Source organism: Schistocerca serialis, chromosome 7 (genome assembly GCF_023864345.2).
Source record: "Schistocerca serialis cubense isolate TAMUIC-IGC-003099 chromosome 7, iqSchSeri2.2, whole genome shotgun sequence".
NCBI lineage: Eukaryota > Metazoa > Arthropoda > Insecta > Orthoptera > Acrididae > Schistocerca > Schistocerca serialis.
Genome location: NC_064644.1, coordinates 521,064,954 through 521,082,787, shown reverse-complemented (window position 1 = coordinate 521,082,787; position 17,834 = coordinate 521,064,954). Strand labels below are relative to the sequence as shown.

The following is a 17,834-nucleotide window of genomic DNA, read 5'->3' as shown; positions in this document are numbered from 1 at the left end:
GTCTCGAGAAGCTCACGAGAAATGGCTCGGCGGCGTGTGCCACTGCGCTAGACAAACATGCTCGCTGTGCTCGTAACTAGTGTGTCTCAGGTTTCATTCGAGTAAAGTTGTTATTCAAATCAATATGGACACTCGAAAACAAACGTCATGGTGCTGGCAATACTTTACGGAGGATGGAGATAACGTTACTTGCAACATTTGTCGTAAAAATCTCCGTAATGTATCAAAAAATACAACGCCCAGCTAGCACTCAAGCTTATTTCAAGGTGGATATTGAGTTTAGGTTCAGTTGAAAATTCAAGATTGAAAAATCAACCTGTTACACAGTTTACATCAAGCTGTAAAAATTTAGCTTGAATTAAAATAATTTTCCCAAGCTTGAAATAAACTGTAATTTCCCTGGAATGCTGTACAGCAGATGCGCGCGCAGCATAGCTTGCAAGCTATTAGCTTGCATAGACGTCCACGGGAAGCGCCACAAGCGTTTATAAGCCGTGACGTAAGGGTGTTGTGTGTGACGTCATGACGGCGCGGAGTTTGGTTTTAGTGTGGCTGTCTCCAGTTCTGTTTTATCTTATTTTATTTACTTTTCTGAGCCTTGCTAAGTTTACGGCCATTTTACCTTTGTGACGCGCGTTAATGGTTGTGGTTTGTTGACAAGTTTGTTTTATACTAGAAAATAGTTCGGTACGTTAATGTTACAAATGTTAAATATTACGTAACGTAAAGTTACGCTTACGGCCATTTTACCTTTGTGACGCGCGTTAATGGTTGTGGTTTGTTGACAAGTTTGTTTTATACTAGAAAACAGTTCGGTACGTTAATGTTACAAATGTTAAATATTACGTAACGTAAAGGAATACCATATTCTTTTACGTAGAAAAATAGAGCCTCGATAAAAGTGAAATGGATTACCAGCTAAGAATACATATTACAAGTTGTTGAGCAAAAAGAGGTCATTTTAAACTAACTCTCTAATACGTGGCATAAATAAATTAAAACTTCTTCATAATTTTTTCACACCATTTCCATTCTGATATTTATTTAATTAATTAGGTTCAATAAATTCAGATTAATATTTATATAGCTTAAAACAAGCTGTAAATACCAGGCTGTATTCCACGTGTGTAGATACAGCTGGAGCCAAGCTTGATAAGTCAAGCTTCAAATATAGCTTGAACCTTGCCAACTTTGATGTTTGTTTCAAGCTTGAATCCAGCTAACAGGCCTGAATATTCCAGCTTTGATCAAGCTTATATACTTGAACTTTACAGCTGGAAACAAGTTTGAAACCGGCTTACTGTGCTATCTGGGCGGGCATGATTAGATATCTTAAACTGCACAATTTATCGAGCAATAAAACAGCGACGTCCGTGGATACAGAGGCTCATTCTTCCAATAGTGCGAGGCAGACAAAATATCCAGGTACGTGTGGTACAAAAGGTGGATTCCGTGCAAAAGTTCGGATAAGTGTCCGAAGCGGTCCGCCACGCTTAAAAAAATTGATTTTTTAATCGTACTCCGATAATCTACAACATACCCCAAAATCAAACCTATACTATCCTAGCTTTGCACGATACGATATGTAATTTTATTGGACTAGTTGTCGAGCATAACGTATCCTCTCGCAGGAGCACTGATCTAAATCTTACGTTTCTCTTCATAGAGGGAAGTAAACGGCAACAACAGCTAGATGAAGCACTAGTGGCCATGATAACAGGCGATTTTCAACCGCTTTCAATCGTCGAGGACACTGGTTTTCGACGTTTTGTTTCACTGTTGGACCTACAATACTCGGTACCAAATCGAAAAAAGTTGCGCCTCATGATTGAGGACGATTACCATAAACAGAAAGAGGCTGTAAACTTGGCCGTGGAAGACTCTACTTGTGTTTCTTTAACTACCGATATTTGGACCTCACTCAATAGTGAGGCATATATTGCTGTAACTGGTCATTTCATTAACACTAATTGGTGCCTGAAAGCTTTAGCTCTCGAGACATTCCGTTTCCCGGAAAAGCATACAGCGCTAAATATTAGTGAGGCGTTAGATAACACGATTTCAAAATGGAACGTTGAAAACAAAGTTGTAAGCATCACAACTGACAACGCCAGTAACATGACGGCGGCCGTACAACTTATTCACAGTGGTAACATAGATATGCAACATGTGCCTTGTTTAGCACACACTATCAATTTGGTTGTGAAAAGTTCTTTGAACAGCAACAGTGAGCTCTGCATAATGCGGGAAAAGGCCAGAAAAATTGTTAGCTATTTTAAAACAAGTTGCAATGCTAATGATCATTTTTCGAAAAACTCCATGAGATCTAGGATCTAATTAAACCTGTTCATAAATTGATTCAGGATACAGAAACCCGATGGAACAGTACGTTTTATATGCTACAACGTCTAGTGGAGCAAAAGGAATGCATTGCAGCCTGTTTATCAACTTTGTATTCAGGTGCAGAGAACCTCACAGCTGACGAGTGGCGAATTTTGAGCGAATGTTTACGTGTACTAGAGCCATTTGAAGTGGTAACAAGTGAAATCTCAACTGAAACCTACGCCTCTCTTTCGAAAGCTATTCCAGTAATCAGACAGCTAATCATAACCGTATGCCATGGGAAGCGGGCTACCACGACAGCACAAGAGTTACAGCAACGCTGCACAACTCACTAATAGCCCGGCTAGGCTTAATAGAAACAAAGTACATGCCGTTGCCACAGTTCTCGACCCAAGATTCAAAACATTACCATTTACGAATCCCATTCATTCAAAACATGCTGTTGCAAGCCTAATTTCAGAGTGCACAAACGTGGTAGAGACCGTACAATCTATTCATTCGGCTGCTAACGACACTATCCACGAGTACCATGTCGTACAAAACTCCAGTAGTTCCTTATGGGCTTCTTTCGATGAAGAGGTTTCCAATAAAAATCTAATGAAAAGCGGTTGTAATAGCGTAGACCTGGAGGTACAACGACATTTGGAAGAACCGTACAGTGAAAGAATATTTTCGAAAACAGGGCTACTTATAAACAAAGAAGCAGACTAAAAGGCCAATTGGTTAATAAAATATTTCTAAACAAAAATCGACGGCAGAATAGCAATGCGATGTAAAAATGCCTTCTGCTGAACAACTTTTGTTTCCTTTGTTTCTTCTGTAAGTAAACTCATGTACGCACTTTCTGTATATAAAAGGCTATAGTACTTCTCTTTCACGTTTAAGCATGCATGCATGCAAACATGCAGAATGTACAAAGTAATTTATTTTGTAAGAATAAAGCTTCTGTTTTATGCGAATTCTGTGCTTTGTTTTAAACAACAATTCTATGATTTTTGTCTTATGAGACATATACTAATACTTCAGTAATCATTAATAACGGTACTACAGTTGATATCAATCATAGAACTTCAAAGTTTTCCGAGCACGTACGTACGACGAGTACGACCGCTGCGGCTCAGTGCTTCGTGCACTGAAGGTTTGCGCAATTTCTCAGAGAGCGCAGCACTGACAATTTCTCGAGTGTACCCGAGAAATTGCCTTCGCGTCGCGCGTGATCATAGCCCATCCCTAATTGAATGCCACACAGTGACGGATTATTCACCCCCCCCCCCCCCCTCCTTCAGGTCAGGCCCATGGTGCTGTCGCCAGGCATAAGGTTCAGCTGCCAACATGTTCACTGCGTCAACTTTTTTTCAATTTGGCACATTGTATAAATCTCACTGCTTACTTTATTCGAGCAATTACTGAGATAACCCCCCAATGCTGAGCACATCCAATTCCCACCCTTTCCACAAATCTAAACTAGGACCTCTGCATTACTAGACCTGAGGCACCCTACACTTCCACTGCAAATTTCATTTTCATCTACACACAACTTAAAATCAATATTAAACCTCAATAGTGTCTGCTTAGCTTAGGAAAAAAAAGCTTCCATAATCTGTACTTTTCTTTTTCATTTTGCTACTAAGTTTTAGCACTTAGCAAACAGCTTCCTCTTTTTTCATTAGTACTGCAGTTATGAAGTTAAGCTATTGTCTTTGACCTACTGATTGCCTTTTGCCCTTAACAGTTTTGCTATTTCTTTCACTTACCTGTAAACCTTCACACAAACTAAACACAAAATTAATCACTTGTGGCCGTAGTCTTAATATCAGATTCTGCATCTAACAACTTATTGCAATTAATACAGAAGTTACAGGAAAGGAACACCTGTAAACTTTAGAAATCCTCACCGTTGAAGAAGCAAATTATTCTCCAACAAACCACCTGCTATTTTCAGCTTTTGCTGAGCTCAGTCTCAAGTCTATACACAATTCTCTATCACAGAACACTTGATGGAATACTTTAATAATCCTGTTCTTTGATGGAAACCTTTTTTATTTTGAAGGTTAATAAAATTAAAAAGTAACTAATGCAGAACTTAATGAAAAAATGTTGAAAGAAGCCACAATGCTAAGTTTCTCACAGCACTTTTATTCACTACAGTTTGGGAAACCCTGCTCTATAGTAATAATTAGCTCAAAAACTAAGAACAATAATTATAATTGTAAATCATAATTGACAGTTTATAAAGGTATAATATGCAACAAGTTTGATACAATTTCTTGCATCATTAGAATGAATTTATCACAAGGCAATGTACTCATCACAACCCTTAGTGTCTACCCACAGTGTCCAGCAAATGTTCCCTTAGCACCATCTCACCAAGTCCAAACAGTATCCAGTTGCACACACCTACATAAACTGTGTCAATTTAAATGTATGGTGGGAACAGGTAAGGAACCACCCTCCAATTAGGTGCAAAGTCTTCCCATTCTCAAAGAAAAAATATTTTACTTTTTGGCATTTACGACCTTAAACTTACATTCACCTACCATCAATAAGCTATTGACATTTGCTGTTTTACAATGAAGTTGTGGATCAAAGCAGGCCAAAATAGCTTTCTATATATTTGTGTATAAGACTACTTTTTACTTAAATGAGTAAACATCACAGAAAAAGTCAATGAACCAAGAATATCATCCAGCACCATTCAACATTGAAAATCACTGATGTGTAGCAAGGAGCTGACCACTACATTCTCCCTACACAGAAATCACATGAAAAAAAAACATGCAAGCAGTGGCTGTATTTTTTTTAAAAGGAATTCATGAGCTTTATGAACAGGTCCACTAGCAAAAATTTTACAAAATTTGGTGAATTAAAAGTTTAGGCAAATCTAAGACTTGAAACCAGAAGCTATGAACAAAACAAAATGAACTAACAACAGCTGAGTAGTAACATTACTGATCAGTCCCCTTTAACACTGGAACTGCTTTTATACACAACTGTTTAGCATACATGGTTTTATATAACTCTTGCAAGAATTTGTAAAATATATTTATGCCAGATCAAGTAACAGGTAACCAGAATTTGTCTACTAATCAATTTATTTTATCATAGCCTAAACATTACAATAAAACAATTACAACAGGTAAAATACTGCCATTGTCAGAGCTTTAGTAGTACACATTTCTGCCACTGTGTATACCACAAATCATTGTCAGCCCAGTGCCACCTCACACACAGTGATTGTTTCTCCTAGTGCTCTTTTATTCTTGTTTCGAATATGATAAGTTTAGGTGAACAATGTGCAGCTGTGAAATTTTGTTTTCTACTCAGTAAAAATGCTGCTGAAGCTGTTTTAATGTTTACAACAGCTTACCAAGATGATGCTATGGGAAAAATTGCATAAGGCAACGTGTCAACTGAAACCTCGTTCTGGACATCCATTGATCGACTGTCAGATTGGTGGGTTATCTTTGAGATCGGTTCAACTAATTTTAATGACAAATTTGGGAATGAAAAGGGTTGCTATAAAGTTTGTTCATTGGGTTCTGACATTTAATAAAAATGGCATGGTTCCACTGCCCCACATACCTTACTCACCTGACCTGTCTCCATGTGACTACTTCCACACATGAAAAGCAGCAAGGAAGAACATCGATTTGACAACACTGAAGAATTCAAGAAAAAAGGATGGAGGTGCTATCAGTTGTTTCTAAAGACTACAAAACTGTTAGTATGAGCACCAGTGTGACAAAATGTATTAGTTGTAACAGTATTTTAAAGGGAATAAAGTTATTTTGTAAACAATTTGAATATGAAGCTTTTAAAAAGTAATTTCAGTTTTTTGTACGCCTTTTATGTAATTTTTGAGGGAACTTTTTCAAGGAAATCCTCACTTATGGTAATTTTACATAGTTTCTTTAGAAATTTGTATTAGAGAAGCAAATTATTTTTACCAGAAAAGCATTTGCCTGCTGTAGTGAGATATTACTGATCTCTCAAAATTACCTTTTAATTTTAAAAGCTTTTGTGCCTATCCAACAGGGTAAATGCAAGCATCCATACACAAATTTATTACATTGACTTACAGATGTGTAAAATAAAATCAACTTTACGGTCAGGTATTTATTTGTTCACAAAAATGAAACAGGTTTAATACAATCTCTGTGGTGGTCCCATAGTTGACTTCACATGTAAAGATCTGACATTCTGCCAGTGCTTCTTCAACAATGACACAAGGAAGTTTATTGCCAAGTGCACATTTTGTACTAACTCATCTTCTGACATGGCTACATGACCAACAGCAACAGAAAGGCACAGCACCTATAAACACACACAGCATTTCAGTTTACCCTAAAATGAAGCAACACTAAAACTAAAAAATTAAGGTGTGCTCTCCAAAAATGATGCATATATACTCAACACATTATAACCAATTAATACAGTCAGCACTAACTGTAGGCATGAAAGCGATCTTGCATAATATTACATATGCATGATGTCTATTCATCCCTTACTCTATGCACTCAATAGAAACATTCCAGTTATTTCACTGGACTGTAGGGTTCTGGTGCAATACTTTTAAACTTCCTTTCCAATTTGAAGTATTTAAAAGCTAAGATGTACCTTTTTCATCTGAAACTTAATTGTTGCTTTCACTTCATCAATTTTTGCCATCATTGCTTCTTGGTGTGAAAGAAGACCAGGAAATTTGCCTGCCTTATTTAAGCCTGGTCCCAGCAATCTTGGAATCTGTTTAATGAGTGCTTCACTTGCTAAAAATGCATCATACTTCTTTGCTGTAAAAAGAAAAATCAATGACATCAAATATGTAATGTTACAGATACCACTAGGTTCATTCAAGCAGTCACAAGAAAACTTCAATCATACATTAACAAACTGCCTCTATCACACATGCACAGTGATTAAGTTTTCAAGCCAGTGGAGCTTTTCACAGTGCAGAAGTGCACATTATGTGTTTAACTGCTTTGTCACAAATTTATATTCACATCTGATTCAGTCATTCTAAAACAAATGTCACATTTGGCAGCTTTTGCAATACAATATATGTACTAAAAGCTGTCAGGCTTACATAAATAGACACTTCTAATGTATATCAAAAGAACTTTGTGACTGCATCTAAACTGGGGAATGTAACTATATAAAATGTTATTTTCAATCTGTTTACACTTCCAAATCAAATTGCATTTTTAATCTTTTACATCATAAATCTTATGCTTTCTCTTATGTAACTGCCAAATTATCCCCAGAAAGCAAAAGAACACTGTTCTAGCAGAGCCAAACAGTTCCCTTGTATTGTTAGTTCTTTTACGTGTCAATCTTTATGAAGTTAAGACATCCTCATGTGCACAATAGGTGTTAGAGAATACAGATGACTGACAATGTGATGAAAATTCATGTATCTACCTTGCCAACAAAAAAAGTTACCTGCAGTAATTGAGGCAAATCAACATTCCCTTAAGATTTTGCGTTTCTCTTATTCTTACATTTGCTGATGACATTTATTAGGTCTAGTGTCTAAATTACTAAGTACAACCAATTATCAAGTAATATGCCTTTCATATTCCATGGAAGATATTCATATTTTACTTATATTTTGAACTTTTATATTTGAACTCTTTGATTGCATTGTTTTGTTTCAGAACACAAAAACTAGGGTCTTATGCATTGATGTCTAAACTAAAGGACACTAAGACAAGTTCAACTACACAACCCCAATCAACAGAAAACAGCTAAAAACATGTGGAGAAAGGTCTATAAAATATGCTGTAGAGAAATGGAGGTCCAGAACTAAAAATTAAATGATCTTCACCATATTGCTACAATGGATAAAAAAAAAAATACTTAACAGCCCACGCATCATTCGCTAAAATTGCCGATAACTCAAGACGGCAAACACAAACAGTAACATATGCGGTTAAAAAACTGCATTCCATCAGGAAATGGCAGACATTCAAAAGTTAGGCGATTCCTTGATAGAAAAGGCTATTTTATAAACATGCGATTTCTGTTGCACAAGAAATTGTCTTGCTTTAAGCAGGGGCATTCAACATATGTTCTCAATATAAAACACTGCCAGATGTGAAACATGAATCTTGAGAGGAATGTCTTCCACACTTATTTGTTTGCTTTGTACTGTTCATTGCTCTTTTCAGAGCAATGAGATTCATCTAGTTCCCATTGCATCCACAGGTGGCATGATTAGTTTGATAGGAATGCACATGTACAGGAGTAGAGGTGGTATGTGGGAATAATGCAGTGGAATTCCACACTTGTGAAGGCAATGGCTACTGCACAGTGTTAGGAAAGTGACTGCTCTGACACTGTCACCAGCCAACTGCAAATTCATGCATTTATCTAATACTTGCGTGCTCAGAGGCAATCTCCAGCGAAGATCCTACACTTGGCATTAGCTATTTTGGAATTCCAAGGTTCACCTGTGACATTTCGTTATAGTTCAGCGGTACTATATACATGATACCCAACTTTTCTATTTTGTCCTTTATTACAGAAACTGGAAAGTCAATATGATAAAACAGGATAAAACTGTAATCCAGATAAACTTCATGCTCATGGACTCCCAACAATTTATTTGCTTATTTAGAAATTTTATCATTTCTTGTCCTCATTCTGTCACCGCAGACCTCACTACAGTAAGAGCATTTAAGCCAATGGCAGATCAGAAACCAACAGCTCTGCAACTATATCTTTGAAGGACACTTAGAAGATGCAACAAGTTGACTAAAGAGACAGCTTACGCACGACGAGATCTATTTACGAAATTTCAGTCACCAACTTTCTCTTCCAAATGTGAAAATATTTTGTTGCGCCCAACCTACATAGGTAGGAATGATCAAAATAAGAGAAATCAGAGCTCGAACAGAAAGGTTTAGGTGTTCATTTTTCCCACGCGCTGTTCGGGAATGGAATGGTAGGGAGATAGTATGATTGTGGTTCGATGAACCCTTTGCCAAGCACTTAAATGTGAATTGCAGAGTAATCATGTAGATTTAGATGAAGAATGTGGATAATACAAGGACCAATTCTAATGGAACTGGTAAAATAATTGCTGCAATGAAAAATCCAGAAATATTAAAATGTTTGACCCAAGGAGTAAGAGAAACAGTATGTTCAACATACAATACTGGAAAATAGCCAGGACTAACAATGATTCTGATACAAAAGAGAAACTAAGAAATGCTGTGAGCACAGGACAATTAGCCTCATTTCACATGCAGAAACCAGTGTGAATTTTGGGAGAGATTTTTCGATAGACCTGGAAAAGGCATTTGATAATATTGATTCAGATAAGGTTGCAAATTCAGGGAGAAGACTGGAAAACTATTGTATTTAAATCAAAAAGCACTAATAAAAGTGAGAACAGACAATACCAACTGGGCAGAACTACAAGCCCATTTTCTGCTATCCTAACAGAGGGGTACAGATAATGCTGAGTTTAGAAGTATTAGAACAAGTGCAAATCTTGAAATAACTATGAAGCATAATAGCAGATCAGCATAGGAAACTAGAACAGCAATGGCAAAAGAGGTATTCAGTAAAAGAAGAAGAACTTTATAGAATACAGAAAAGCTTTGAGGAAGACGTTTTGCAACAAGTCATCCTGCACAGTACTACATCCTGGATACAGGAATAAGGAGCAAGGCTGGAAGCTTCTGGTATTTGAACATGGCAGCTGATGATAGGAAGAATAAGCTGGATGTATAAATTGAAAAATTAGACCTAAGAGTGGAAGAACAAAGGCATTTAAAGAAAGTAATAAAAAGAAAAAACTGGACTGGACACACGAGAAGTTGTGCTTATGAAAAGCGAGGATATGTGGAAGCAAGGAGGCAAAGGCTGAAGATACATCAGATCCTGGATGATGTGATGAACAGCAGCACATACAGCAACATTATAAAGGAAGCTAAGGACCACAAGAAATGGCAATGCTAATTACCTGCTAAAGAAAAGTGATAATCTAAGTATAACAGTTTTCTTTTCTCAAGAGTACATCCTTTCAACTTGGGTTATGTAGTAATTATCGTAAGTTATTTATTATACGTTGATGAGTAGTGTTAATACATAGACCCAGAATGCAGTTCATACAAAAGTAAGTTTATCCAAACCTTTAATAACTGGCCATCTAAAAATAAACATTACTAACCCAATTTTTTAACCAGCTTCTTATTCTTGTTCAACTTCTTAAGAGCTTCAACATCCATATAGGGGACATTATTGGCTTTTGCTTCATCACAGTGCTGCTGATCACCTAGAATGCAAACTTGCATTTTGGGCCTTGGGATATGCTTCAACCTGTAAATTTAATATAATTCTCATAACTGTACTTAACACTACACAGTAAAATTTATTAATGAAGCTCTCAGTTTGTATTCTCGTCACTTAAAATCACGATAATACATGCAAACACCATCATTGAAAATTTTATCGTAACTCCCCATAGTATCCATTTCATTGGACACATGTAAAATAGAGGTCTAAACTCCCACAGAAACTATAAACATTGAACAAAGTTCAAAATAAAATTACCAACAACTTGCAACTCATTGGATAAAAACATTCAATTTCTAACTTAAGATTTCATTAAACTTTAAAATCCACCAACCAGTACACCCTGCAAGCCTTAAATTTATGGACCATTTCACCTAATTCTTAGTCCATGGAACTAGAATCCACCAAAAACAATTGTATTACCCAATACTAAAATGACCAGGTGGAAATACAAATCAATGATACCCAACAAGCTCAGACTACCAACCATTTGCATAATCATCTACTTTGATACCATTTGCATCCATTCACAACTTCATGTTTCCCGAACTTTGGAGTTTTTAAGGATGACAATCTGCCATATCACCATGCCACAACTGTTGAAAATCGGTTGGATGACATTCTGGACACTTCAAGTGAATGATCTGCTCACCCAAATCACCCAACATTAATCTCATCATTTATGGGACAATCTGAAGGTCAGTTCATCCACAAAATCCTGCACGGACAAAATTTTTCGCAAGCATGGTTCAATATTTCTGCAGGGAACATCCAACAACTTGAGCTGATGCCACATTGAGTTGCTGCACTACACCATGTAAAAGGAGGTCAGACATTAAGAGGTATCCCGTAACTTCCATCACATCAGTGTATGAAAGCAAGCATCACATCCAAAGTGAAGACCCAAAAAATTCTGCACATTTAAGAAAACACAAACAAATGTCAGTTTACATTGAGTAGTATGTTGCACTACAGTTGGCATCTCAACTGAATATCAATCCAGAATAATTTTACTACTGCAGCTAGCCACCAATCTGCTTTGAGTGCCCAATTAGTAATTATTGTAACAGGGTCCAACATTTCATATTCAAGCACAAGCATGTGCACACATCAATCCACAATGGACATCTAAAGTCAAGAACATTTCGAATATCATTCACACAAACCAAATGAAAACTGGATTCTCACTGGCAGCTTTCAATCATGATAGGGCACTGACATCTGCTAACAAAAAGTTAATCCTCCAGCTGGTGCTGAGCTGTGAGATTCTAGGGTGCTTTGTCACAATGTTTCATGTCAGTTTATTGCAGAAACAAAAAATTTGTTTGCCTATGAAAGTTGTCTGCATTAATGTTTGTTACAAATCCCACACATTTAAAAGTGGCTTTTCTTCCAATAGTTTCTGTAATTGTTAAATTCCAATAGTTACAAATTACAAATACAAATCAGTAATTCAACATCCCTTCATAGCTAGAAGTCAAACACCTACCTCACATACAAAACATCACAACACTCCATACCACCATACTACACATATCAGCATAGACTATACTAAGGAAACAACTAATAGGAGCTTACTACTTTGACCAATCCCCAATTGATTTTAGTACTGAACGTGAACTGTGACTAAGCACATAGAAACATTCTTTCAATCAAATTTGTTACTACACCATTCTTTCATTATAGGCCAAGTGTTTCACCATCAGATTCATACGAACCGTCAATTACATCTCTTGTTGGGACAATACTCAGCTTACACCTGCTGATATTTGTGGAAGAGTTATTCACATCAGCATCAAATAAGCAGTCATTGTTCATATTTCCACATCTCTGAGCTGTACTACATTTAGAAAGAACTAACATGTTTCACAAATCTGACAGCACTGGTACACTTAATGTACCTTTCATACAAGCTGTCAGATCTTTTACATTCTTAGCAGGCTGAACTGAAGCTCCTAACACGCAGCACAAAATCCACTGTATAATATTTGTGAACAGCTCACAACCCCGAACACAGATATCACTCACTAGCTCTCAGGGGATGGCCTGTAGCCCCAGGTTTCATGAACAGCACTTTAACACCCAAAGGCCACTCAAAACTGCATTTCAGAACAGGACAAGTTAACAGCTATTGAAGGGTTAACCTATCCTCACTGACTTGCCTTGTTTCCAAAAAACTCAAGGTGTGTTCTGATATTTTACCCTATTATGAATCAGTAATTACACAACTTCAGAAAAATACTATATGGTTTACCCCATGTTGCAAAGTCAAAATTTTGCACTGCCTTAAGGAGGAAAAACATGACTGTACAAAAAACTTTTATATGAGTCTTCAACAGTTTAGCAACATTCTATTAAAATAAAATAGTTCTTAAATATCTGACTTTACTTTAATTCTCTAGCTCCAGTGTATGAAACCTACATAAGTATAAGATTCAGTATGGATTTCACTTAAACCATGGAAAGTAATGCCACTACCAGAACCTAATACTATATTCAGACTTTCCTCACAACCACACTTCCACTGTTCAGCACCATTCATTCCATTTAGTGTGAAGACATTGGGCAGAATGGGCTGCACCATGTCCAATGCAACTAAATTAATGCAATATCTTACAATTTGTACAGGCAGTCACACTCAAATAGTTTTTAGCATATCAATTCATTCCCAAGCCCACATGTGCACACTGTTTGCTACATGTTTCTCCCAGTTATCAAACAACTTGAGAAAAATTGTCAAATATCTTTTACAGTTAAAAAGATCAGGGAAGTCCCATCTACAACAATACAAACACGAATATTACAAATTGTAGGAAATTATATTTTATTGTGCTTCCTATAACTGTCATACTGTAAGATTCCTTCCTATACTTGCATTAGAAATCTAAGCATGAATCAACCATTAGTCTTGATATGGCCTTCGCACTCAGCGTAAATGCTGAACTATTTTACTACCTTTTTTAACACTGATGAACTCAATAACGTCTTATCCTTCCCCTCCAAGCAATACACAGGTCTACAGCTACCCTATGGCATAAGTGAAGAAAGTGGTCTCTTACACTTTACCGACTACCACCTAGTATCAACCCATGGCAGTTTTTGCAACAATAACCTAAATTTAAGTAGCAATGCAATTCTGTGAAAAGAAAAGCTAACGTTAAGTTCCTTCAGCAACAAAACAATGCCAAAGTAATATCAGTACCTGCATAGACAAACCACGTGGTTACATACACACTTCTTGCATCGTTTACAGATTTTCAAACTAGCCTACTGCTCTTTTGCTGACTTACCGCCATAAAGGACAACGAATAAAATAACGGTAGTTAACTACCTCCCCAATTATTTTAAGACCCTGGGTGCAGGTCCGCCAGGATCTTCCCAGCTCCCTGACATAGCATGAGATGCCTTTATTTCACTAACAACCATGTCGAAATGAAAGAGAGCTCACACTATTTCCCAAAGTTATGAATTATGTTAAGCTATTCAGTGCTTTGGAAACATTCTGTAGTAGAAATAAAGGTATCTCGAGTCAGGTTATCACGTACTTCACTGTGCCCGAAAATCGTTTGTCCTTCTGCGGATCATAATTCTTCAAGCCAATTTGGATCTCCACAGTTTCAACAAATTTCCTCTGCTTTTCCTTCGCGTGCGAGAGCACAGCACCTATACACTCGTACAGGGTATCCCTGGAAACCTTCGAACTGAAATAAAGTTATATAAATATTAATACCAAACATACGGTTGAACACAAAATGAACATGGTTTACAAACTAAAGATTAAAGTAAAAATTTGCAGATCACATCCTTACCTCATTTTCACAGCACAATGTCCAGCTCAGCAGTCTCACGCGAACACGACAGGAAATGGGCAAACCTCAAATGGAAGATGACACACTCAATGAACATAGATGACACTACACTAATTCCAAAGATAATCTACACACCAATACCGGCAATGTCGCACTTGAGACATGCATGAAAATAAAAAAAATAAAGTAAACAAAGTTCATTGCTGAATTTATTGAAATATGTAGGCGTCATACATGTTTATGCAAGGACAAGACCGCAGCTGCTTAAAATTGCAAAATCTTACTAGAAGCTGCTGCTGGACTTTCTGCAGAGAATTAAATATCTCCAGATCGTGACTACTCACACTTGCCCTCATGTCTCGCAACGTCAAAAGATCCCAAAGTGCATAAAGCGAAACTAGATCTGGAAAGGTTAAGGAGGGAGAAGGGAAAAGAGAGGTGGGAAGTGACAACAGTTTATAGAAGAAATAGGAATAAGACGTTTTCAGACAGTGTGATCGTGAATGTGGAACACAGATTTCATCTGTTGTCACAGTTGGAAACTGATGAGCCACAAATAGAGATAGAAGTAGACAGGATACAAAACTTTCAAAAAGTGTTTGAAAAGTAAGAAGTCAGGAAAAGCTGCGAAGAAGAAGAAAGTTTTGTTGTTAGGTAGTTCCATGGTAGAGGTGTTGGCCAACTGTTACAGGACGAACTAGGGTCAGATTACCAGGTCACAAGCTTTTTTTAAACTTAGTGCAAGTCTGGGTCAGGTGATAGAGGATGTAGGTTCATTTTGTAAAGACTTCACAAAGAAAGACACCGTGGTAATAGTGGGTGGGGTGGGCAACAGCATAGATAGGAACCGAAATTATTCAATTGAGAGTGACCTGGTAAAGATAGCTTCAGCAACGAGACATACTGGTTTTTGGCTTGTGTCTGTTATGAGTCGCCATGACCGGCCTCATTTAAGCTCTTCTGTTAGGAGAGTTAATTTAGAGGTGGAACAGCTGCTTGGATCAGTCAGGGGGTCTCATATCAGTGTGGTTCCTATTGACTCTATCAGCAGATGGGACCATACTAGGCATGGCTTTCACCTCAACAGGATAGGGAAGAGAAAACTGTCAAGGACTAATAGCAAATAACTTAGGGGGGGGGGGGGGCACAGTCACAAGTGGTACAGTACCAGTGGTTACAAGTGACAGATCAGCAGTTTTTTAGGGTAAGAAGGGCAGAAACAAAAGTTGTTCAGAGACAGGCTAAAATAATATTCACATTGATAAAACAGGCAGCCAGAAAGCAAATTTCAATGTACACAATTCACGCAGACAGCCTCCCACTAAAACTAAAGATACTCAAAAATTGGCAGGAAAATTAGGTTTATCCAGTTGTAATTCAACCAATGCACAAAATCAGCTATAACTATTGCATCAGAATATCCGAGGACTAAGGGGTAAGCTTAATGAGTTGCTTATTTGTGTTGAAGAATTAGAGTTCAGCAAACCAGTTGATATAATCTGCCCTTCTCAACATCATGTGACCACTGGTATAGATATGTTAAATGTTACAGGATTCAAGTTAACTTCTTATTTCTTTAGCAGAAATCTGGAGAAAGGAGGAGTTGCCATATTTGTCAGAAACTGTTTTGATTTCAAGAATATTGATATTAATAAATTTTGCTCAGAGCAGCACTTAGAAGCTTGTGCAACAGAAGTAGTATTTCATAATACGTCCTTTATAATAGTAGGTATATACATATCTGCTTCAGGAAATTTTAACCTCTTCTTAAAAAATCTGGAAGCTCTGCTGTCCCACCTCATAGCAACAAACAAGGAAATAGTGTTCGCTGGAGATTTTAATGTGGATTTATTGAAAAGCTCAGTCAGTGAACAGTTATTGCAGTCAGTAACACTATCATTCAATTTAGTTTCTACTTTGAACTTTGCTACTAGGACAGGTAAATGCTCTGAGGCTGCTATTGATAATATCTCTGTAGACAAATCTAGGGAAAAAAGTCATATCACTAAACCAATAGTAAATGGGGTATCTGATCATGACATGCAGCAGTTTGTGTTAAATGTTGAAACTTGTCGGGAAAAAAATCTATTAAATCTGAATACGGAGCGTAATAAATAAGTCAAAACTTGAGCAATTCAGGAAATTGCTCAAAGACATGGACTGGATAGTTGTTTACAATACGTCTGACTCAAATGGAAAATACAAAGCATTCATTAATAAAGTTGCCTCCACTTTTAAGAATTGTTTTCCCTTAAAGGTAACTCAACTCACACACAAGTCAAAAAATAAACCATGGATTACACAAGGATGAAAGATATCATGTGGGACAAAAAGGAGACTATCTACTATCTAGGAACTGCTCTGACGTTAGAATTGTAATGCATTACAAAGAATATTGCAAAATATTGATGCAAGTAATCCAGAAATCGAAGCAGCTTTATTATGAGGAAAAGATCATTACATCAGGTAACAAAATAAAATCTGTATGGGATGTTGTGAAGACAGAGACAGGTGGAGCCAAAAAGGAAGAGGAACAGATAGCTCTAAAAATAAATGAAACTTTGGTAACATGTACAGTTACTGTTGCAAACCTCTTAAATAACTACTTCATTTCTGTTAACGACAGTTTGGGGTTATCAGGTTTGGTGAACAGTGCAATGGAGTATCTGGGACCAGTCTTTAAAAATAACTTCAGTAAAATGGAAATGATACTCACATCTTCCAAAGAAGTAGCATCCATTGAAAGGTCTCTGTTGGATTCCTTTCATGTTTAATTTCTTAAATCTGTTGTCATTTATGGAGTAAATTCCTCTCCTAAATTTACTGTGGCGTTTCTGACTATCTGGGAGGAGACTGAGTAGTGGAACGTGTTATTTTTACACATAAACAAGAACGATCTGTCACACTACTACACTTTAAAACACAGTTTATATGTAATTCATGTCACACAGTCTCATATGGAACCTACATCCGCTTTCTTTTATATACTATATATGATAAGATACTGTCATCCCCCTTCCCTTCTGTGTGAGAGTATGAATGAGCAAATGTATTTTTAGTTGCATGCTTGAGGGTAGCAGACAAGCCTGTCTGCTAGAGAACAGTAGGACCAACGTCGGAACAGGTAGCTATGCTTCCTAAAAGCAAAGAGGTTTCTATCCTTAGTATGGTTCTGTCCGTCCGTTGTCATGTTGGTATAGGGAGCTGCCCCTCTGGCCACTTCCGTTTGTCTTTGTGAGCCACCCTCAGGAAGCACGCTCGGCAGTGGGCAGTTGCTGTGGGACCGTGGAGAGCGTCTGAAGTGGTAAGATCTCCGGCTAAGCGCGTGTCTGCTAAGTCCGTAGGACAATGGATTTGTTAAGTTCAGCCTAACTGAAAATT

The 17,834-nt window shown here is 37.2% G+C and overlaps 2 protein-coding genes across 2 annotated transcripts; one reads left to right on the top strand and one right to left on the bottom strand.

Moving 5' to 3' along the window:
- The first annotated feature begins 218 nt into the window (after positions 1–218).
- LOC126413200 (E3 SUMO-protein ligase ZBED1-like) lies at positions 219–2,337 on the top strand. The gene is made up of 7 exons (XM_050083096.1): positions 219–266; positions 416–499; positions 677–687; positions 805–815; positions 1,132–1,196; positions 1,275–1,425; positions 1,604–2,337. Exons 1-7 carry the CDS (start codon positions 219–221, stop codon positions 2,335–2,337), a joined length of 1,104 nt encoding a protein of 367 aa, XP_049939053.1.
- Positions 2,338–6,444: 4,107 nt separating this feature from the next.
- LOC126412099 (60S ribosomal protein L10a) lies at positions 6,445–14,564 on the bottom strand. Its single transcript, XM_050081517.1, has 5 exons — positions 14,454–14,564; positions 14,190–14,345; positions 10,520–10,668; positions 6,961–7,133; positions 6,445–6,657 (listed from the first exon to the last, which is right to left on the bottom strand). The coding sequence occupies exons 1-5, from the start codon at positions 14,456–14,458 to the stop codon at positions 6,487–6,489; spliced, it is 654 nt and encodes a 217-aa protein (XP_049937474.1). The 5' UTR covers positions 14,459–14,564; the 3' UTR covers positions 6,445–6,486.
- Positions 14,565–17,834: the final 3,270 nt, after the last annotated feature.

Coding starts and splice junctions, on each gene's coding strand:
- LOC126413200 (XM_050083096.1), top strand. CDS start 219: ATGTATCAAAAAATACAACGCCCAGCTAGCACTCAAGCTTATTTCAAG. Junction 1,197..1,274: donor TGAACCTTGCCAACTTTGAT/GTTTGTTTCAAG, acceptor TGAACTTTACAG/CTGGAAACAAGTTTGAAACC. Junction 1,426..1,603: donor GAGGCAGACAAAATATCCAG/GTACGTGTGGTA, acceptor TTATTGGACTAG/TTGTCGAGCATAACGTATCC.
- LOC126412099 (XM_050081517.1), bottom strand. Junction 10,669..14,189: donor CGATTTTCGGGCACAGTGAA/GTACGTGATAAC, acceptor TTAAATTTACAG/GTTGAAGCATATCCCAAGGC. Junction 6,658..6,960: donor TTAAGTTTCAGATGAAAAAG/GTACATCTTAGC, acceptor GTGTGTTTATAG/GTGCTGTGCCTTTCTGTTGC.